We start from the raw sequence: 23,409 nt of genomic DNA, 5'->3' as shown, positions 1-23,409 counted from the left end.
GACAAGAGCATACAATGGAATTAAGACAATCTCTTCAATAAATGGTGCTGGGAAAACTGGACAGTTACATGCAAAAAAAATGAAATTAGACTAACAATTTACACCATATATAATACAAAAATGAACTCAAAATGGGTAAATATTTGTAAGTCATGAAACCATAAAAATCTTAGAAGGGCATCAAAATCTCAAACATCTTTTGTAGCAATATGTTTAACAATACATCTCCTAGGGCAGAGGAAACTAAGGAGAAAATAAACAAATGGGACTACATAAAAATAAAAAAAGCTTCTGCACAGCAAAAGTAACCATCAACAAAGTTAAAAAAGAGCCCACTATATGGGAGAACATATTTGCCAAGGATTCATCAGGTAAGGGATTCATTTCCAAAATATATAAGAAGCTCAAACAACTTAACAAAAGAAAGACAATCCAATGAAAAACTGGGCAAAGGACCTAAACAGACACTTCTCCAAAGTGGTCATACAGATGACTAAGAGACATAGGAAAAAATGCTCAAAGTCATTAATCATCTGAGAGATGCAAATCAAAATGACAATAAGGTATCACCTCACACCTGTCATAATGGCTACCATCAACAAATCAACCAATGACAAGAATTGGCGAGGCTGTGGAGAAAAGGGAACTCTAGTACACTGCTGGTAAAGAAATGTACACAGACTGGTGCAGCCACTGTGGAGAACAGTATTGGAGTGTCCTCAAAAAATTAAAAATGGAACTCCCATTTGACCCAGTGATCCCACTTGTGGAACTATATCCTAAGAAACTCGAAACACCAATCAGAAAGAATACACGCACCTCTACGTTCATAGAAGCTCAATTCACAATAGCTAAGATTTGGAAACATCTCAAGTGCCCATCAGCAGGTGAGTGGATAAAAACACTCTGGTACATTTACACCATGGAATACTTTGTAGTTGCAAAAAAAATAAATAAATAAAAAAGAAGGAACTCTTACCATTTGCAACAGCCTGGATGAGCCTGGAGAGCCTTATGCTAAACTAAATAAACCAGTCAGAGAAAGCAACAACTTTCACTCATAGGTGGAATCTAGTGAAAATAATAAACGGATGAACAAAACAGATCCATAGAGAGAGAAGCCTGGAACAGACTGATGAAGTTCAAAGAGAAGCTAAGGTTTAGGGAAGGGGGTCATGGAGGGGAGAGATTAACAGGTGAACGTATATTCATATATGCATAGCCCAGGGACAGACTACAGTGTAGTGAGGGTTTGGTAGGGGCAGGTTTGGGGAGGTAGGGGTTAAGGGCAAAAAAAATCACAAAAGAAAACAAAGGGACATCTATAATACTTTCAACAATAAAGATAATTTTTTAAAATAATTTTTTTAATTCCATTTAAATTCCATGTTATTTTGTATTGTGACTTGTATACTTTAATATGGTGGCTTGGATGATATGTGAGTAGCATTTCAATAATAAAAATGTAAACCAAAAATAAAACACTTATAAATTATGCAAGGTATTGCCAAGATTCTTATTCAGGAAAACTTGCCCTGGTTCCATTATCATCAACATCACAGCATGTGAACTGCAACCAACACTTCTGTTATTTAATATACCAATAAAAAGGGAAGCTCACTAAAATAAAAAACACTGTTTCAAGGGTAATGCTAAACAGAGATGTTTATTTTTAAAAATCTGACTCTCATCACAATATACTAAGTAATGTGCTATTTTGACTAAAAAGCTACTACTTCCTGCAATAAAAATATTACAATATTTTCAAATTGTCATTCTCCAATGCTTAATGTTTCTATCCCCTATTCTGCCAAAACACATTAAAAGCAAAAATCCCAGTAAAAAATGCTATTATTTCATAAAGAGTGGCATTTATATGATTGGACACACATATGGTACAAAAGTACTTGGATATGCAAAAGGTAATTAGGTTTTCTTGGTTTATGAGCAAAATAATTATTCTACATTTCATAATGGTTTTAAACCACCTTATTGAGGTATGAATGGCATACAAAATGCTTTACAACTTGATGAGTTTGGAGATAAGTATGCAACCATGAAACAAACCATCACCATAATCTATGCTAGGGGTGTCACTCAATCAGAGAAGGGGCCAAAATCTAAAATCCAGCCTAAATCGCAGGCCGAATGGTTTACTGAACAGTCATAAACTGACAATGTCATAAACTGACAGCGGAGTGCAGTGATGACAGCGCGGTGCAGGCCACATTGCAAGGCCTGGCGGGCTGGATTTGGCCCGCGGGCCTTGTGTTTGACACATGTGATCTATGCCATAAACAAATTCATCACTGAAAGTTTCTTTCCATCCTCTTTTTTTGGTAAATTTTAAAAAATTTACTTGATAACCTAATTTGCTAAAGCAAGATACAAGACACTATAGATCCAAATGCCACACTGATAGAAAAAAATAGGATCTGCACCAGGGCACCCTAAAAACATGATACCCCTCCCTCTTAAGAAAAACAAGTCACAGCTAACATATTCAGAGATGAAGCTTTCTTATAATGGCACTTGCTTGTCCTAGTTAACAAAGGATATTACAGATGTCACATTTTAGTGATGGCAAGGCACTAAAAAAAACATTTCAACTCTGCAGGCAACTCCTCTGCCTATTGTTTGATTTTTGCCAGCAAAGGTGCTTTATAATACAGAATTTTATAAATCTGGCACGGGAAGCTTAAACTAATAGAGAGTCTAGTCATCACATAGAGAGAAATCCTTCTTAGGGATATAAACAAATTACCCCAAACTCTTAACGTTCAACACGGATGTTTTCAACAGCTCTAAATTACTTCCGGTGAGTGTGGGAGGGCATTCTTCTCTAGTTTCTCACAGATGCAAAGAGAGAGAAAAGACAAAACAGAACCAGCCTGAATTGTCATCTTAAATTGTCAGAACTGAACAGAAACCAATGCCAAGTTTCCTCCACGACCATACTCCAACCTGCCACTAAATAAAAAATTAAAAAAAAGCAAGGTTTATGTATGTAATTCGACAGTCACAGCCAACTTGAGCCTGAAGACCCTTACACATATTCCTTAAGAATTAATGGACTATATTGGCTTGCAGTATAACTGGATATCTGGTATTGTGATTCCTCCAACTTTGTTCTTCTTTCTCAAGATTGCTGCAGCTATTCTGGATTGTTTTTTGGTTCTACATAAATTTTTGGAGTGTTTGTTCTAGATCTGTGTGTTACAGAAGATCAGAGAAAAACCAACCAACGCTTAGAGAGATGGAGTTCCACTTTATTATTATTACACCAGTGAGCTCAGAGGAAAAAAAAAAATGTCTTTAAAATTCTGAGCAAAAATATGGAGGAAGCATTCCCTATTTATATCTTTCCATCCCTTTTGTCTCCCAAATAAGGGTTTTTCCAGACCTTACATCAGATGACTAGCCTACAAGGTCATACAGTCAAGTTTATCTTCCCTATTATTCAAGCAGCTAGAAAGCAAAGTTAATTTACAGAATAAGGGGCCATCTAAAAATAATAGAGTTGACTCACAGAATAAGGGATCATCTAATAGCAGAGAATTTCAAAGAGTAGTTTTTACAAAAATAGGGGTTAGCCTTCTGAGGTGAAATATATGCCATTGGTATTTTAATAGGGATTGCACTGAATCTACAGATTACTTTGGGTAGTATGGACATTTTAATGATATTGATTCTACTAATCCATGAACATGGCATATTCTTCCACCTGTTTATATCTTCCTCTATCTCTTTTTTAAACATCCCACAATTTTCAGAGTACAGATCTTTTACCTCCTTGGTTAAGTTTATTCCTAAGTATCTTAATTTTGTTGTTGTTATTGTTGCAATGGTAAATGGGATTTAGCAAAATAACAGGCATATAGATCAATGAAACAGAACAGAAAACCCAGAAATTGACCCAAGCCACTAGCCTCAATTAATATTTGACAAAGGAAGCAAGAACATACATTGGAGCAAAGTCTCTTCAATAAATGGTGTCAGGAAAAATGGACAGGTACATGCAAAAAAATGAAACTAGACCACCAACTTACACCATACACAAGAATAAACTCAATATGGATAAAAGACTTAAACATAAAACATGAAACCATAAAAGTCCTAGAAGAAACCATAGCCAACAATCCCTCAGACATCTCCCATAGTGATATGTTTACTGATACATCTCCTAGGACCGTGATCAGCAAACTCTGGCTTGCGAGCCATATGTGGCTCTTTGTCCCCTTGAGTGTGGCTCTTCCACAAAATACCACGGCCTGGGCGAGTCTATTTTGAAGAAGTGGCATTAGATGAAGTTTAAAAAATTGGACTCTCAAAAGAAATGTCTGTGTACATATTTTCACAGATAATAATTTAATAAAAATTAAATTAAAACAAAAGAAAAGAAAAGAAATGTCAATTGGTGTACTGTTGATATTTGGCTGTGTTGACTAATGAGTATGCCAACCAATATCCTAGGACAATGGAAACTAAGGAGAAAATAAACAAATAGGACTACATGAAAATAAAAAGCTTCTGCATGGCAAAGGAAACCGCCATCAAAATAACAAGAGATCCCCACTACATGGGAGAACATATTTGACAGTGAAACATCTGATAAGGGATTAATCTCCAAAATATACAGGCGCTCATACAATTTAACTAAAGGAAGACAAACAATCCAATTAAAAAATGGGCAAAGAACTTTTCCAAGTGGACATACAGAAAGCCAAAAGGCATATGAAAAAATGCTTGAAGTCACTGATTATCTGAGAAATGCAAATCAAAATTACAATGAGGTATCACGTCATACCTGTCAGAATGGCTATCATCAACAAATCAACCAATGACAAGTATTGGTGAGGTTGCAGAGAAACGGGAACCCTATTACACTGCTAGTGGGAATGTAGACTGGTGCGGCCACTGTGGAAAACAGTATGGAGTGTCCTAAAAAAATTAAATATGGAACTCCCATTTGACCCAGTTATCCCACTTCTAGGAATACATCCTAAGAAACCTGAAACACTCATCAGAAAGAATATATGCACCCCTATGTTCATAACAATAGCTAAAATTTGGAAACAGCCCAAGTGCCCATCTGTAGATGAGTGGATGAAAAAACTGTGGTAAATTTACACAATGAATACTACATGGCAATAAAAAAGAAAGAAATCTTACCATTTGCAACGCCATGGATAGACCTAGAGAATACTATGCTGAGCGAGATAAGCCAGTCAGAGAAAGAGAAGTATTACATGATCTCATTCATATGTGGAATCTAATGAACCAAATAAACTGATGATGAAAAACAGATCCAGAGTCATAAAAGCATGAACAGACTCAGAGGGAAGACAGGGGAGGGTAGGTGGGAAGAGATCAACCAATGAAGTTGTATGTGTGTATACATAATCCCAGTGACACAGACAATGGGGTGGTAAGGGCCTGGGGCTGCGGGGAGGATGCAAATGGGCTGGAAGAGGTTAATGGGGGTTGGGGGTGAGGGGAAAGGAGGACCTATGTAATAGTTTCAACACCAAAAATTAAATTAAAAAAACGGATTAATGGAGTTAGCACATTGATGTTTGTCAAAAAGCTTTGAAAATATTATGAGCTACAGCGGCAGAAGTGGTCCTCAGGTCTTCACCCAAACCTATCAGTTATGATGAAATACTAGTGACTAAACAGAGCCAGACATGTCTGCTGGCTCTTTCCAGAAACACCAGGAACATCTCCTCCAATTTCAAATCTGGTGAGCGGGATCTACATCTCACCAATGAAATGCCCCATGGGAGGGAGGCGGTGGGCCTGGGGAGCAGATGGCTGCTCTGCGGATGTGAGGTGTGAGCAGTAAAATGAGAATGTACTGAATGAGCTCTCAAATCTCTTCCAGCCTCTGTGTCCCGACTTCACATCCCAGCAGGGTAGCTGCATTACCAGACTGAGGACATTTAGGTCATTCCCTCAAGCCTTTGAGAAATGTTTGAGGAAAATTATGTTTTACTTTTTTGTTCAGAAATGCATTTCCTTCCCAGTGTAACAGTGCATTCTAATAACTAACAATGTATTTAGAACTTTCGGTGTACCCAGAATTTATGCTTTGGGGGATGAGTAAGAAACGTTCTAAAGGAGGGGAAAGCAAGCAAACTTATCCTGAGATTTGAAAACTGCAGCATAAACATTAAAAAATTAAATCCAACTTTCTAGGTACAGAGAACATGTACAATATTAATAAAATCTGAATATAGACAATTATGAAGATTTTCATGAAGAAAAAGTACCTGTGTGCACACTCTAAAACTATTTCAAATCCCTGAAGCTACGTTTTAGTTGGTTATTTCTCCTGATTTTTCTCTACACGGAGGAACGTGTGTCCCTAACAGGGTTTGCATAGTCCTGATTTCATTCCTCCTAAAACAACTTTCTCCTCTGATTCATTTTCAGGACGTAGCTCTAATCCCACTTTCCTATGTCTTCCCACACTCCAGAAAGCTCTCAGCTCAGACTCAGAGTCTGTTCCATTACTTCACGGGGCAGTTAATCATGTCCTGCATTGTGTGTTTCCTCATTATTCTAAACTGATCCGTGGTAACTCTCCGTTTTCTCTCCTCTTCTATAATAGATGTGTCAGGACAAGAGCATTACATCTTTACATGATTTTACTTAACGTGTATGCCTCCCCTTTTGGTATAAAATGCCTACTATTTACAAAGCATGTAAGTGATAGAGGCAACTAAATAACTTATAATTCAATCATTTCCTTTCATTGCTTCAACAACCATTCAGAATAGGACAACGTGATGTGTGCCTCTAAAGCAACATACTGAAAACTCTGTGATCACAGACTTCAAATCTGCACGGGGTCTTTCGAGCAAGAGAATAACTCAGTATCCTGGAAGAAGATAAAACTGACAAATAAATAGAATACCAGGAAGGAAACCTGGTAATGGATGTAACTAATTTTAAGTAGTACCAGAAAACTGGAGCGAAATGCAGGAAGCTGGCTCAGTCAGGGATGGCAGACTCCATTCTTAAGGACAACAACCACTCTTTTCCTCCTTTCAGATCTCCACTGTCTCTTTGGACTGAAAGGACCAGAGTTGAGAGAAAAAAAACAAAACAAAACAAAAAAACACAAATGTTTACTTCCCTCCTAACTCAGCCTCTCAGTGTTGCCTCGGTCCTATATGCACCGTGGATCATCTCCATGTGCGCGCTGGCATCCTGATCCAGCAGTAGTCCCTTAGGAAGCTTAGAATGCCCCGAGGAAGATCATCTAGGACACATGTGTCAAACACAAGGCCCGCGGGCCAAATCCAGCCCGCCAGGCCTTGCAATGTGGCCCGCACCGCGCTGTCATCACTGCACTCCGCTGTCAGTTTATGACACTGTCAGTTTATGACTGTTCAGTAAACCATTCGGCTCGCGATTTAGGCTGGATTTTAGATTTTGGCCCCTTCTCTGATTGAGTTCGACACCCCTAATCTAGGATTATGAGCGGGTGGCAAACGTCAGCATGCCGACTTTCAAATAAGGAGGCTGAGACATGGATGGCTAAAGTATAGCCTTACAGTTACAAAGCCCTTCTGAATCATCTTGTCTTGGGAATCATCTTGTTGCCTCTTCAATGAAATACAAAAAGGTCAAAACCAAATCACTTACAAAAAAAACATCCACTCCACAGAGCAGAGTCACCTTGACAAGTAATAACCTTGCAATCATCCTCAACCCATTGGGTTATTTACTAAGAATGTATTCCAGGACAACCTTTCCCCCCTTAAAACTCAGGATTTCTCCAGGGATGCCATCATATTATGCATGGCACTAATACCAGGATCTCATTTCTGTATAAGTTATTTGCAACAAATTAAGACAAAAATTTAAAAATCCTTGGCTATCGATGTCACCATCACCATCATTATCTTGTAACCAGTCTCCATTTCCTTATGTAATTGTCAAAGACAAAAGACAAGTTTCCTTTTCCAGATTATATGAGTCTTACAAAGGAGCTCCAATAGAGAATACAATTAAGAACATTCAAATGAAGTCTTCTAAAAGTGACACTCAGATGAGCTCAGTGCTGAGAAGGCAAAGGATGCGGGGGTGGAGGGAGAGACACTGCCCTCCTTCCCAGGCACATTCAAAGTGGAATTCCAGTTCCATGTGGCTGGGCATTGGAAGATGATTCCAACACCTTACCAACTCCTTCTTCCTGCCCGTTTTTTTGTTTTGTTTGTTTGTTTGTTTTTTCATTTCATTACCTCTTCCTGTTTCCAAACTTCCCTGTATTTCTTGACATGCTGAAAATGTTTGGGCCTTGACTCTATTACAAGAAGAATTCAGGATGGCAGGACTGCATCCCACCACCTTTCCAGCCCCAATCAGTATTTTTTTTTTTTTAAACATCTGACACTTTTTAAAAAATATATATTTTATTGATTTTTACAGAGAGGAAGAGAGGGGGAGAGTTAGAAACACTGATGAGAGAGAAACATCCATCAGCTGCCTCCTGCACACCCCCTAGTGGGGATGTGCCCCAAACCAAGGTACATGCCTTTGACAGGAATCGAACCTGGGACCCTTGAGTCCACAGGCTTACACTCTATCCACTGAGCCAAACCAGTTAGGGCTCAGTCAGTATTTTGAAAAGAAAAATATATATAAATGAAAAACTAATAGTGTTGGATATTAAAAATATTTTTTAAAGTATGTAAGGTATCTAAAATGTTATTGACAAAAGCAGCTCAGAAAAGATCGATATACAAATGAAAATAAAAAAAGAATCAGGTTCATCCTTCCGAAACAAGAAAAGATCTGCGATATCTATAATGTCAATTAAGACAAATCACAGGCAAATCGTTTCATTGCAATCTGGAAACACACACATTTTCCACTTAGCCAATCAACGCTAATTATTATGACACAGCTCCTTGGTGAGCATACATTTTCTTCATTCAGTAAATACACCTACCATGTTCCTGACTGTGATAAGCAACCTCCGCTTTCTTCTGAAAACGAAACCCACACAAGTCTTGTGTGGAAGGAAGAAGCTGTCCCCTCCTGGCCACAGGCTCCTCTCCCTATGATAAACAGCAGCTATCTGTCAATGGCTAAGGACTCGGTCTGGGAAACATTTTCTCACCTCGAAAAATCACCTGAAACGGGAGAGAATAGAACCAACTGGCAATCTAGGTTAGGCGTGAATTCAAGCACGGAGAGGATACATTAACAGCTTTTCTCTAAACAAAATTGCTCCTGTGAGAGATATAATAATAGCGATGACACCACCACCAACAATAAAGTCTAAACAACAGGTGCAAACAGATATGTACAACCAATTATGCAAGAAGAAGAAGAAGAAAAGAAGAAGAGTAAAAAGCAGCACATTGAAAGCAATTACAGTCTAAGCTCGGGGAAGTATTTCAGTCTCCTTCCTCAGCTTCTAGGCTCTTTTTCTAAAGCGCATAGCTGATACTGAAATTAAGACTTACATGATCATCTCTGAAAACCCCTCCCATGTGGTCCAGGTGGACCTTTCAAGGAATCCTAAAAAAAAATAAATAAAATCCCAACCCTGCAGTCTCCCTATCCAAGGCCCAGCTCAAATGCTATCCCCATGTGGGATGTTTCCCCGATTCTCCCACTAGGAAGCCTCTCCATCATTCTTCCTCCAGCCTCCTAATGAAAATCCCCTGCACCTCTCCTGACACCATCATTTCTGACTGGACTCCTTGGCACATGTTCGTTTTTATCGCTGGAATGTCACTTCACAGACAGCAAACAGGTTTTCTCGGGATGCCTCCATCTCAGTAACCGTTCAGTGATACGGGTTAATTCTAGATTATTTTCTACTTGAAAATTATGCTGTGCAACTTTCCATGTTCGAAAGCTGCCATGTTACTTCCACTGAGTTTGTTTAAAGAAAGCTTTAGCAAGGCAGAGGAAGTTCTTCTCACTGCGTTTGCATTCAACACTATGTCTAAAAACAAAACAAAAAAAAATGTATCTGTTTAGCATCACTGTGGTACATTTAAAAAAAAAACAAAAAAAAAACCATCGCTGAAGCCTTTTCCTTGTCATGATCACCATGACAATAACATTTGTATCTACTTTTTGCACAGTAGCTGCTCCAGGAAAGCCCACGATGACAAGACTGCTGGTCAGCTTCCTAAACATGGCTCTGAAAGGATCGCCCTTTTCATTGCACTCTTAAATTCTCTGGTGATAATAAAAAGCAAAAGGATTTCTGTTTTCCATACTGCCTGACCCATTAGGAGCTATTTTCGGAGTAGAAAGAGCAATATAGCCTATAAAAGTCATCACATTTGGCGAAGGCACTGAAAATAACCCAGGTCTCTAGGCATGGCTCACAGCAAAAAAAACCAAAAAACAAAAAAAACAAAAAACCACCACTATTATTATGATCCTACTGAATAATGTAGCTGCTACCCAGCTTTAAGCTCGGGATGCTTTCAGGATTTAAACAGCTAAGAATAAGGATCACACACTAAATTTAAAACACTCCACTGAAAATCATATTCTGCTGAAAACTTGTCTCTAAGCAACAATCTAAATGGTCAAAACTTAGTGAAAACACTTCCTTTCAAAAATAGCCTACTGCCTCCGAGTCTCCATTGGCTCATTACTGTCAAATGCACGTATAAAAGCCCATTGTACGAAAACTGAAATACATTTGAAGTGAAATAAATCTCTTAAATGAAAAAAAAAAAAAAGGCAAGCCCTCAGTTGCCACAAACCCAAAATGCATTAAAATGTCTTTGATTTTTAATCATTAGATAAGGCTAGGTTTTCTTTAAAAAAAAAAATCAGTCTATTGGACAAGTGGCTGACATGGGGAGACCATACCCTGTTAAGTGAAAAATAGCATAGAAGACATCATCAAAATTTTACAATAAAGTCAAAAGTTATTTTTAAAAAACAAAAGACTATTAGATTAAGAACCCTTAATGCGTCTCCTCAGAACCCTAAAGAATTTTATGGAAACAACAGAGGACTTTACTTCCACGTATTTCCCATGGCTATTCCAACTAAACCAGCGTGAAATGGTCAGGTCCCCCTATCCACCCCCAGCCTGAAAATCAGACTCCGGGACATGTTCAATATCAGAGAGAGAACACTGACCTTGTGAGCACACAAATCCAGGATTCTGTTTGCAATCTAACCAAAATAAAACTACGGACCGTAAGTCAGATGCTTTTATTTGGTTTAATTGTCAAGTGATTAAAATACCGAGAGTAGTAAAAAGAAGCCTGTTCTATGTGGACCAGACAGACAAATTCAACCTTCCTGAAAACCAAGAACACACACACACACACACACACACACACACACACACACACACACACCACCTCTTTCCCTCCCACTCCCTCCCCTTCACCATCTCCTGGGGATGCAGCTACTCAATCATTTCAGCTTCCCAGCGACCCAGTGCGGCTTGTACGGAAAGCCAACTTCCTCAGGGCGCTTCCCAGAGGGGACTCATTCACTGCATCACCAGGGGGCAGATTTCATCTGAAACCTGCAGCAAGCTCCTTTTCTTTTTCTTTTTCTTTTTTTTTTTTTTTCCAGGAGAAAAAAATCAATTTTCCTTAAAGTTTCAAGTCAAAACTTGCCAGTTTCACCAATGGATATCAGCAGCCCTCCTCCTCCTCCTCCTCCTTTCTTCCTTCTCTCCCTCCCTGGGCTTCACTGTTCCTTCCAGGATTGGCTCCTCTCTGTCCAAGGGGCTCCTCCAGACCTCCCCTCTCCGCTCCCCTCTCCGCTCCCTGCTCCCTTCTCCCCTCTCCTCTCCCCTCTCCTCTCCCTTCTCCTCTCCCCTCCCCTCCCCTCTCCTCTCCCCTCTCTGCTCCCTTCTCCCCTCTCCTCTCCCCTCTCCCCTCTCCTCTCCCTTCTCTTCTCCTCTCTCCTCTCCCCTGTCCTCCCCTCTCCTCTCCCCTCTCCGCTCCCCTCTCCCCTCCCCTCCCCTCTCTCTGCTCCCCTCTCCTCTCTCCTCTCCCTTCTCTTCTCCCCTCTCCCCTCCTCTCTCCTCCCCGCCCCCCTCTCTCCTCTCCTCTCCCCTCTCTTCTCTCCCCTCTCCTCTCCCCTCTCCCCTCTCCCCTCTCTCCTCTCCTCTCCCTTCTCTTCTCCCCTCTCCCCTCTCCCCTCTCCGCCCCCCTCTCTCCTCTTCTCTCCCCTCTCCTCTCCCCTCTCCCCTCTCTCCTCTCCCCTCTCCTCTCCCTTCTCCTCCCCCCTCTCCCCTCTCCCCTCTCCTCTCCCTTCTCTTCTCCCCTCTCCCCTCCTCTCTCCTCCCCGCCCCCCTCTCTCCTCTCCTCTCCCCTCTCTTCTCTCCCCTCTCCTCTCCCCTCTCCCCTCTCCCCTCTCTCCTCTCCTCTCCCTTCTCTTCTCCCCTCTCCCCTCTCCCCTCTCCGCCCCCCTCTCTCCTCTTCTCTCCCCTCTCCTCTCCCCTCTCCCCTCTCTCCTCTCTCCTCTCCCCTCTCCTCTCCCTTCTCCTCTCCCCTCTCCTCTCCCTTCTCTTCTCCCCTCTCCCCTTCTCTCCCTCCCCGCTCCCCTCTCCTCTCCAGAAAGCCTCACCTCCACACGGAGGGATAAGTTAGAGCAGCCCCGGCCGGACACGCTGGCCTTGCCCTCTGCTGCCTGGGGGCCGATCATGCCCCGGTCACCAGGGGGAAAATAAAAAAACAAAAACAAAAAACGAGGGAGGCCACGCTCCCCTCGCTCCATCCCCGGCACCCTCACGTGTGGTCCAGGTTCCCGGAGCCCGGCGCGGAGCTCGCCGCCGGCAGCGCCTCCCCAGCCCCGGGAAGGTCCTTTCCCCGGGGACGGGGCCGCCGGGCAGGGCTGGAGCCGCCGAGCCCGCGCGCGCGGGCGTCCGGAGGGAGCGGGCGCCGGGAGCTCCTCTGGTCTCTGACCCCAAAGGAGACGCGGGCCGGCCCCGGGGTGGGTCCCCGGGCTGGGCTCGCACCTCCGGGCGCGGGGGCTCCGCGGGAAGAACGGGGACCCTCCCCGCCCCCGCCGCCAGGGATGGGCGGGCGGACGGCGATGCCCCCGCGGGCGCCCCGCACCTGCCCCGCCTCGGCTCCCCGCTCCCCGGGGCCGGGGGGAGATGCCGAACCCCGGCCGCGCGCCCCGGCCGCCCGAGGGGCGAGCGGAGAACAATGGGGCGGGGGGCGAGCCCGCGGGAGCCCACGCCCACCTCCGCCTCCGCGGCCCCGAGCCCCCTCCACCTCCGCGGCCGGCCGGTGGGCGCGGGGCGCAGGAGAAGCCCGGACCCGGGGCCGCGCGCCCGGCTCGGAGTGCACCGGGGGGACCCCCGCCCGGGCGGCCGCCTCGCCCCGGGTACCCGCCGCCGACCAGGACACCCCACGGCGGGCGCGCCGGGCAAGGGGCGCCCGGGGACCCGGCGCACGCAGAGCCCGGGAGCGAGCCGGCTCCCCCCGTCCGGCCCCCGGCCCCCGCCCCCCGGGACCGCGGTTACCGTCGCCTCCGCCGCCGCCCCCGCCGCGTCCTCCGCGCCGCGGAAGAAGCCGGCCTCGCAGCTCGCGCCGTCCGTCGCCATCTTCCAGCTCCGGGGTCCCGGCGCGGGCTCCGCGCGGCGGCTCCAGGCTCAGCCTCTGCGCGGGCGGCGCTTCCCCGCCGCGTCCGGGCGCGGGCTCCGCCGCCGCCGCCGCGCGCTCCCCGCCCCGCTCCCCGCCCGCGGCCCCGCCGCCTTAACCCGCTGCGCGCCGGAGCCCTGCGGCCGGGCCGGTCCCGCAGATGCCAGTCCTGGGCGCGCCCAGCCCCGCAGGGAGGGCGGGAGTCACAGCCCGGCGGTGCGGGGAGGGGAGCCCGGACCCCCCATCCGGCCGATGCGATGCCCGGCCTCCTGATCGGAATGCCCTGAGAAATAAGGAGAATCCTTCACTGCCCTCTCCCCCCGCGGGGAACCACCTAAGGCACTGTTCTTTTTCTTTTCTTTCTTTCTTTTCTTTTTTTTCTTTTTTTTTCCTTCTTGGTATAGCTATCTGGCCTTGTTTTATTGTACTGTTTCATCTTGTCCTCCAAAAACCATCCATTCCCAAGTCAGAATGTGTTCTGCTCACTGGATGTCATTGCTCCTGCCCTCTCTGCCCATACCTTTCCACACAATCTCCTTTTCAAGAAAAGTGAAGCTGGGCCCCCTTTGACTCCAATCTGAGGTGTTTTATGAAGAGTAAATCCAGAAATGCTAAGTGCCATTGCTTATAAAAGCAGGGTCTTTACTTTTAAGACAATTTAAAAGGTTCTCTCTCTGTGATGGGCACACACACACACAAAACAAAAACTTTACTGAAAATCGATTTAACGAGAAGTAGAGGTCTTAAAAGACATATCATGAGCATAATGAGTTAAGCCCAAATTCTCCATTTCCCCCTTCTCACTTCTCATCAGTTCCTACCCTTTCCTGCCAATTCCCAAGATGTGAAAATCTATCACCTTATCGAGACCAGATGGTGCAGGCCTTCCCAATCACCAGATCGCAAAAAAAAAAAAAACGTGTTGAAAGCACAAAATCAAATGGAGGCATTCAAGCTGTGTCTCAAAAGAAGTAAAATCAAACTACAACCAACTCCTGGACTTGAAATTCTGGAAGATGAATGTCTGGAAAATTCGGTGCAACAGATCAAAGCTGAGTTTCAAAATGGCAGACTCCTATTGAACGCTTTGGGCACTTGGATTTCTTCACTTCCCAAACTGACCTAAATATGGCACACACCAGGGCAGACAAAATATTTTCTGCAAAGGCTCTAAAAGGGTGGGTCAATAAATTATAAAAGGTTCCCTCCCAGGAAGATCTACCTCAGGAAAGAATTTTCACCTGGAACTCTGGGGTTCAGGGTCACAGGTTTAGAAATCTCCTCAGGGGTATCCTATTAGCAGAGGTGCTCAGTGATTTATGTTCTTTGACTTGAAAGCTGCTCCCTCTCTTAACCCTATGGTTTTCATCCTTGTTCTTTATACCACTTTTTCTTATCCAACATTTTCTCTGCTATTGCTCAATAGTGGGATAACTAGATTCTTTACAAGATGAAAGAAAAGTATTTGACATGTAAACTTAGATGCTGAACTGACAGCAAAAACTTATTTGAAGTTGGAACCCAAAGCAATCCTTGTTGTTTTCAAAATGTCTATTCACACATAACAAGGCAATGAATATTTCTGATGCTGAGTCTTGATCCTAAGAAATTAACCGACTCACTTCTGGGAGGGGGGGGGGTAAAAGAATAAAACTTGGGGTTAAGAACTAATAATATAACAATGGCAATATTTATTGGAAGGAAATTGTTTCATACATGCAGCTCAATTTTTAAAAATCATTGGGAAGAAATAACTCTATTAGTACAAATAAAATTAAAGCAGAATCACAACACAAAGGAATCAACCAGTTCCTGAGTGGATGGTTTCTTCCCTCTCATCTCTTTCAAATATTTTATTTATGTATTTATTGTGAAATAAAAAATAAACAGGTGGGGGAAAATCACAGGCTGGCGCATTTCCTTCCAAGGTCCTGCCCAAGACCAGGACCTTGGAAGGAAAATAAAGTGTTTGGTCTCTGCCTTTCAGCTGCCACTGCCCATCTCCCAGGGTAGCAGGGGTGTCCACCCTCCGGTCAGAAGTGGCACACGAGGAGTTTACTCTAAAGGGGGGACACTTGCTGCTAATTTCACTTCTCTCCTGAGATGCCTCTGCTGAGGCTGAGATCGCGAATGAACGCTTTATGGAAGACTTGCTTTGCCCAAAGACACTGCACTGTTAATGTTGAACCAAATAGATCTGAAAGGGGAGTGGCTTGATGGTTCTAGAAATTAAACCTTTTGAAGTTTCATTAAACAGTGAAAGAAAGAAAGAAAGAAAGAAAGAAAGAAAGAAAGAAAGAAAGAAAGAAAGAAAGAAAGAAAGGAAGAAAGAAAAGACATCCCAGGACTAGAGTGAAAACTTCTGAAACGCAGGGGAAAAGATGAAAGTATAAGCAGGAGAAAATCCCTGTAGCAAAACTGAAAAATGAATTTTAATCAGTAAATTGCCTTCAGCTTTAAAATAGGAGAGATGCTGAATAGATTATAAGCAGAGAAAACAAGTTACATTAAACATAATGAAGTAGATGATCTGACAAATGAATTTACACAAATCACTTTCTGACCCCTGTTCATGCTCAGCCAGAGCACACTCTTCAAAGTTCCCTTTTAACACCAATGGAATGGGTTGCTGCAGCTAGGAATGCAGGCTGCACGCATTGGGTGAGGGGGAGGTGCGGGGGGCTGGCAGGGGCTCAGCCACATCCTCCAATCCACTAATCCCCAAACTTAGAGAGTTATGCACAAAGATGCAATGAGATGCTTCTTCTCACGTGAAAAGATAAACGAACATTCACATATCCTGAAACGGTTTCCCTTGTGGAATAAGAGAATTCTGTATTTCCGTCAAATAACAACATTTACATGAACTCCAAAGAGCAAACCATATGTTGTCATGTCTTAGTATTGCCAAATGACAAAATTGGGGAGCAGCAAATAATTTCTGACTGTATCCACAAGGCTGTAGTTAAGTAATTTAAATATTCCAGACTATGCATCCCTGTCTGCACCACTGCCACCCGTTTGAAACGTCCCAAAGCTTGACCCCAGGGACTCTACACAAGAGCACAGATGAGCTTCAGTGCTATGTCTCTATCCCATGTTTTTGAAACCAAGACGTTGCCAGGAACGAGTTTTCATATGACGGAACTACATTCCCTCATAGTCGCCTAGTCATTATCTACATGTGCTTGGCTCTTTGTGGATTTCACTCAGTGCTTTGAGTCCTAATTTGGTTAGCCGCTCTTGTCAACAACCTATGGTTTGGGAGGCCTCCTCCACCACTGGAGCTGGTTCGTGCCAAGAGAATGCAAGCTAATTTTACCTAAGCTGAAGAAAAACATAACGAGGAAATGAAATCTGCTGGGTAGGAAGCCAGCCAAAGCTCAACATCGCTAAGTCAGTATAATCACTCGCAGCCCCCTTTAATACCACCTCTAGCTGGGACCTGCATTTGGCCATTCACTGCTAAAGTGATATCCAAATATGCAATCTTAGGGAAGACCTAAGACACAGTAATAACTTTTTTTCTCCGGTCTGGCCCCTCTAAGAACAGAAACTGGGACGAATGCAGAACAATAAAGCAGTGTTGGTTCTGCTCTATTAAATATTTTTTAAACCATCCCTTGTTGGTTTAGACTCTTATCTGTAGAACTCATTTATGAGAGTAAGTGTTAGCGCAGAAGGGTGTTTTAGTGAAAAACCATTCCGGAAAATCGATTTTAATAAAGGAATCTGGTCCCACTGCTGCCCCTCATCCACCTGAATTAGAAAGGAATCTGAATATTTCTGTGTATTCAGCCTCTTTGGCAACCCCACCAGCCTGCAGTATGCCGTTACTAAGCAACCACTAATGCAGGGGTGTTTATGCCATTAGGCATTAATTATAGCGAGCTTTATTTTTCTTAGAAAGTTTTAAAACTATATAAATAGGTTGTGAGATCAGACCCTTTTCTCCTTTGATTAAGAGTGTAGAAGTAGCTATGAAACCAAAGCTGAGATTTTTTCACAATGGGTATGTATTATTCAGTTCAAAAGGAAATGTGGTATTTGAAGCATTAGTGAGGAACTAAAGATTATGCCTTTCAAGTTTAATAAATACACAGATGACATTTATGATTGAGTCAATGATGATTTACTTAAGATACAAAAAGCAGGAGAAAAGTCATAAATGTATAGCTCTCCCATGTAAAATTGTGAAATAAACCAATATATCAACATTTCCCAGACAATCATAATCATTAGGCATATGCCAAGTTAATGCAGTTTTAAATATCTTTGGAATATTTTTTGAAAAATTCTATCTTACACTGCCCAAAAGCCCATTTGATGACCCTAGTTTTTTGTCCACCCAAGACATTTTTGATTGATTCAAATCAGTTGGGTTCATTTAAAATCACCTGGAAGTGTGCTGTCATTATTTGAAAAGAAATAACATAAATACACATAGCAAAAGTTATTCAATTAATCAACAAATAAAAAGAAAGTTTAATTCATAATATTTATAAAAATGTCATGGCTAGAACTGAAGTATTAATTATATTTGTGATTTAAGAACTAAAAAGAAAAAATCATTGTTGTTATTTTCATTCTAGGGAAGGTGAAGTCATTTAAAGAATAACAAAGATAACTGACAAATCAACATAAAGGTTTAATGGAATGGAATGTTTTATTCTGGCAAACATTTAACCACTGAAGTAGTTTTATGCTAGCAATACAATATATTTTTCTTCTGGACAAACAGAAGTAGCCCATACTAACCATTATTGTCAGAATCAAGATCTCCTTGTCATTACATCATCACTTAATGCTCATAACTTTTCACGTTAGCATTCACATATTCTTTTTTAAGAATCAACCGGTTTCGGCTGATTCTTAAAAAAGAATATGTGAATGCAATTCAGCCTGGCCGGTGTGGCTCGGTGATAGAGATTGACCTATGAACCAGAAAATCCTGGTCAGGGTACATGCCTGGGTTGTGGGCTCAATCCCCAGTAGGAGGCATATAGGAGGCAGCCAATCAATGATTCTCTCTCATCATTGATGTTCTTTTTTTTTTTAAATATATTTTATTGATTTTTTTTTACAGAGGAAGGGAGAGGGATAGAGAACTAGAAACATTGATGAGAGAGAAACATCAATCAGCTGCCTCCTGCACACTTCCTAACTGGGGATATGCCCACAATCAAGGTACATGTCCCTGACCAGAACTGAACCCGGGACCCTTCAGTGAACATGCAGGCTAACCCTTTATCCATTGAGCCAAAACCAGTTAGGGCATCATTGATGTTTCTATCTCTCCCTCTCCCTTCCTCTCTGAAATCAATAAAATGTTTGTTTGTTTTTAAAGAATCAATTCAGTTGAGATGTAATTACCACTACTTTTTCCTCCCTTTCATATCTGCAAAGGACATCACTTTATCAGCTTTCAGCCGTCACCTCCTGGCCACTGGCCATTCAAAGGCCATCTGGATCATCAGACACCTCTGCTTGACATTTTCTGCTTGAATAGTCCTGCACCTCTCCCCAATGTAGCCATTTGTACCCATTGGAATGGTGATGGGGACCCCATTCTCAGAATTTAAAATATGAGGTGTGGCAGAAAAGGAATTGAACTGAATCTACTCAAGACCACCTGAGCTTGAGCAATGGGTAAAGGCACCTCGTTTACATATATCACGTTGTATGGTTCTATTTCCTATAAGAAATCATTTTTAGAGATATAGAAACAAACAAAAAATGGAATCATAGATTCATAGGTGAGTGATAAAGCAACAACCCTTCTAAAAATATTTTCACGAACCTGTAAATCAGAGCATAAAGTCTCACTTATAATGCGAACCAACTAATCGATCTTTTTCTTGTGTGGTTAGAGTTTGGTGTCCTGTTTGTGAAGTCTTTGCTCAGCACCTTGCTTTCCTAGACGCTGTTTTCTATTGGCTTTCTTGGATTCTCATCCTGCACATGTTTGGCTTAGAATTCAGCCTAAAATTTGAGAGGAAATTGTGTACAGAGCTTTTGGACTCTTTCTCTTAAATTTCTTCTTCTAATGGCACTTTATCCTTCAAATCCCAGGCTTTGGTATTTCTATCTCCTGACATTCTACCTCCTTAGCTCAGTAAATTTATCTTTATTCCCCTACTGCCCCTACCCCAGCCTAGGCCTTCTCTCCAGAATCATAGCTCCCCAAGTCCTGTCTGATTTCACGGCTTGCCGGTTTCTTCTAACAGTTGTTTTGTATATATTGTTTTACTTTTTTGTTTGTTTCAGTAGAAGGGTTAGCCCAATATGACAAGAACTACAGTTGAAAACCACATGTATTTACTTTTAGAAAGAGTGTATACAACCAATGAAACTTCTTAACATTCCCTTGTTTAAATGGATTGTATCCAGGGGGCTGTACTGTTTGATTTTGCAGAGTGGGGATGGGAGCAAACCCACCCAGACTCTCCAGTTACCACTGGCAAACAAAGTCAAGGCGCTGATCAGCTAACTCGTCTATAGTAAGACATGAAAAACCATCCTATCTAATAAAGAGGTAATATGCAAATTGACCATCACTCCAATACACAAGATGGCTGCCCCCATGTGGTCAAAGATAGCCACCCGATGTGGACACATGATGGCCACCACAACATGGCCAGCAGGAGAGGACAGTTGTGGGCAATCAGGTCTACAGGGGAGGGCAGTAAGGGGTGACTAGGCCTGCAGGGGAGGGCAGTTGGGGGAAACCAGGCCTACAGGGGAGGGCAGTTAGGGGTGACCAGGCCTGCAGGGGAGGGCAGTTAGAGGCGACCAGGCCTGCAATGGAGGGCAGTTAGGGGTGACCAGGCTCACAGAGGAGGGAAGTTGGGAGCAACCAGACCTGCAGGGGAGGCTAGTTAGGGGCAGCCAGGCCTGCTGGAGAGAACAGTTGCGGGGGGATCAGGCCTGCACAGGAGGGCAGTTAGGGATGAGTGGGCTGGCAGAGGAGAGCAGTTGAGAGCAACCAGGCCTGCAGGGGAGCACAGTTTGGGGACCCAAGCCTGTAGGGGAGGGCAGTTAGGGGTGACCAGGCCTGCAGGGGAAGACAGTCAGGGGTGACCGGGCTGGCAGAGGAGGGCAGTTGGGAGCAGCCAGGCCTGCAGGAGAGCACAGTTGGGGGGACCCAGGCCTGTAGGGGAGGGCAGTTGAGGGCGAGTAGGCCTACAGGGGAGGCAGTTGAGGGCAATTGGGCTAGCAGGGGAGCAGTTAGGCATTGATCAGGCTGGAAGGGAAGTGGTTAGGGGGTGATCAGGCTGGCAGGCAGCAGCAGTTAGGGGCAATCAGGAAGGCGGGCAGGCGAGTGGTTGGGAGCCAGTAGTCCTGGATTGTGAGAGGAATGTGTCTGACTGTTCGTTTTGGCCGGATCTCATTGGGCAGTCGGACATCCCTTAAGGGCCTCTAAAATTGATAATAAAATATGTCATTGTAGCAGTAGAATATAATGCCGTGATGCACAAACTATAACCAGTTTTTAAAATATTCCTCTTATTTCTAGGGAGTGACATGCCTGCATAGTTTTTAGAAAATGAGAGAATAGTTAGAGATTGAAAATCAAAGGAAATAGTGTGAGGATGGCCTTGGGTTTCCCTCAGTGAAGAGGCTGCTGATCAAATGGATGTCTTTCAAAGAAAAAGGGTATTTTGATTGTGAAGATTTTGGTACATTTTGGAAACCTTTGGCAGATTTCCTAGACTTAAAGGTCAATGAAGTTAGGTAGGTCCATAAGAACATTAACTCCACCCAAATTGGTAGTCAATAAATATGTAACCAACTTAATTCAATGGATCCAATGAATGGATAGCAGGAAAGATAGATGAATAAATGAATGAAGTAAATATTATTACTTACTTTTTTATGACATTGGCCCCTTTGGAATTGTAGTGAAACTTATGGATTCTTTTTCAGAAAAAAAAAAAAAAAAACCCACAAGAAAAAAAAACAGAAAAAAATACACTCACATAAATGAATAAAGCGAAACAAAGAATCATAAAGAAAACAATTTTATTCAAATCCAATTATCAAAATTGTGCATATAAAAATTTCCTCATGTAGTAATACATGTATTTTTATTATATCAATAACTAACATAATATAATGGTGGGCCCCATAATTACTGTAATTTTGAAGTTTATATGACTGTAAATGTTATTTTGAGATTATATTGAGATTTTAAAATATCTGTGATATTCATGGGACAAAGTCAATATGTACTGCCAGGTTTGTTGTGGTTTGTGACCTAAATTCATAATTGAAGTAAATTCTGTAGAAGGTTAGTGAACCTAAAAATATAACTTATTCATTTTTTATTATCAAGTAGTTTCTATGGAATTCTATCCATGAACCCCATTCTTTAAGAACCTTACACTATAGATATTAGGGAGGTGTCATATTAATTAACATTTTAAATATTTAGTGACTTATATAAATTATGTATATTATATGTAATATATATTTATGTAAAAAAAGGTGTGTATAGGTATACGTATATATAAAATACATTATCATTTTTAGGGTGGGGATGAAAATTTAAATACAATTGGCAAAGTAGGGTATGCAGAGGAGAGAGATGAAAGATTCTCAAATGCTATCCCTCCTTCACTCTAAACAAAACAACTCAGGTCCCATACTGAGAGTTATGGCTAAGTATAGGGTTACATGATTAAGATCCTATTTCTTTTTCTTTTTTTTAATATATTTTATTGATTTTTAACGGAGAGGAAGGGAGAGAGATAGAGAGCCAGAAACATCGATGAGAGAGAAACATTGATCAGCTGCCTCCCACACATCCCCCACCAGGGACGTGCTCGCAACCAATGTACATGCCCTTGACTGGAATTGAACCTGGGACTTTTCAGTCCGCAGACTGACGCTCTATCACTGAGCCAAACCGGCTTTGGCAAGATCCTATTTCCAACTGTGTGATCTTGGGCAAGTGCTTCCCGCAGTTATCACTTAAGTGGTCATCATAATGGCTCTTGCCTCTATGGTTATTGAGAGGATTTAATTAATAAATTCATTTAAAGCACCTACAACAGTGTCTGGCCATTGTGAAGTTTCAGCTTACTTAACACACCCTATTAAGAAAAGGAATAGTCACCCTAAAAGACATGGAATTTCATAAATAATTTATCAAATGTAAAACTGCACAACAGTCTTAACAAAGCTCTTTATATAAATTTTTCCTTTTAAACCAAAGATTCCAAGATTTTAGATTAAGTAATAAAAACTCTTGCAAAAGTCATAATAGAGAAGTGTTTGAAAGATTTAGAAACCAGTTTCAGTCAAATTGATTGCTTCGACATTTAGGGCATGTCTGTTTTTATCAAATGAGAACATAAACTTAATTAATACATAGCATTTTTTTCTAAAATATAACTAGGGTTTATGTAGAACCAGTATCACAAACTCTGATCTAGCTCAGGGCATTAGATTCAAATTTAAGTAGCCTAATTCAAGCCAAGAGGCTAAATCATGGAAGCATGTACGTTTGTTGGACTCATATAATGTTTTTCTTAAAAATAAATAAATAAATAAATAAATAAATAAATAAATAAATAAATAAAAAAGGAAAAGAGAGGAATTTCATCACATAAAATTTCAACTTTCCAACCTCTCAAAAATTCTGAGGATGATATACCACTGGGCTCACGCTGAGAGCTTTTGAGATTAAGCTATGCCTCTGCAGCTAGCTGGAATTTATATCTGACCTGTTATATTTTACTGGACATTAGTGTTTTCCATTATACATTACTTGCTTGTCTTCCATAAGTTTTTCATTTATAAA

The 23,409-nt window shown here is 42.2% G+C and overlaps 1 protein-coding gene across 1 annotated transcript in view; it reads right to left on the bottom strand.

Moving 5' to 3' along the window:
* CTTNBP2 (cortactin binding protein 2) overlaps nucleotides 1–13,636 on the bottom strand; it is a 140,600-nt gene extending 126,964 nt beyond the window's left edge. Inside the window, 1 exon segment of the mRNA XM_084896443.1 lies at nucleotides 13,487–13,636. Coding sequence (XP_084752569.1) covers nucleotides 13,487–13,567 — 81 coding nt within the window. The 5' untranslated portion in view covers nucleotides 13,568–13,636.
* Nucleotides 13,637–23,409: the final 9,773 nt, after the last annotated feature.

Source organism: Pipistrellus hanaki (genome assembly GCF_964339955.1).
Source record: "Pipistrellus hanaki genome assembly, chromosome: 10".
Taxonomy (NCBI): domain Eukaryota; kingdom Metazoa; phylum Chordata; class Mammalia; order Chiroptera; family Vespertilionidae; genus Pipistrellus; species Pipistrellus hanaki.
Note: the sequence above shows the minus strand (reverse complement) of the source record. Positions and strands in the feature narration are given on the sequence as shown.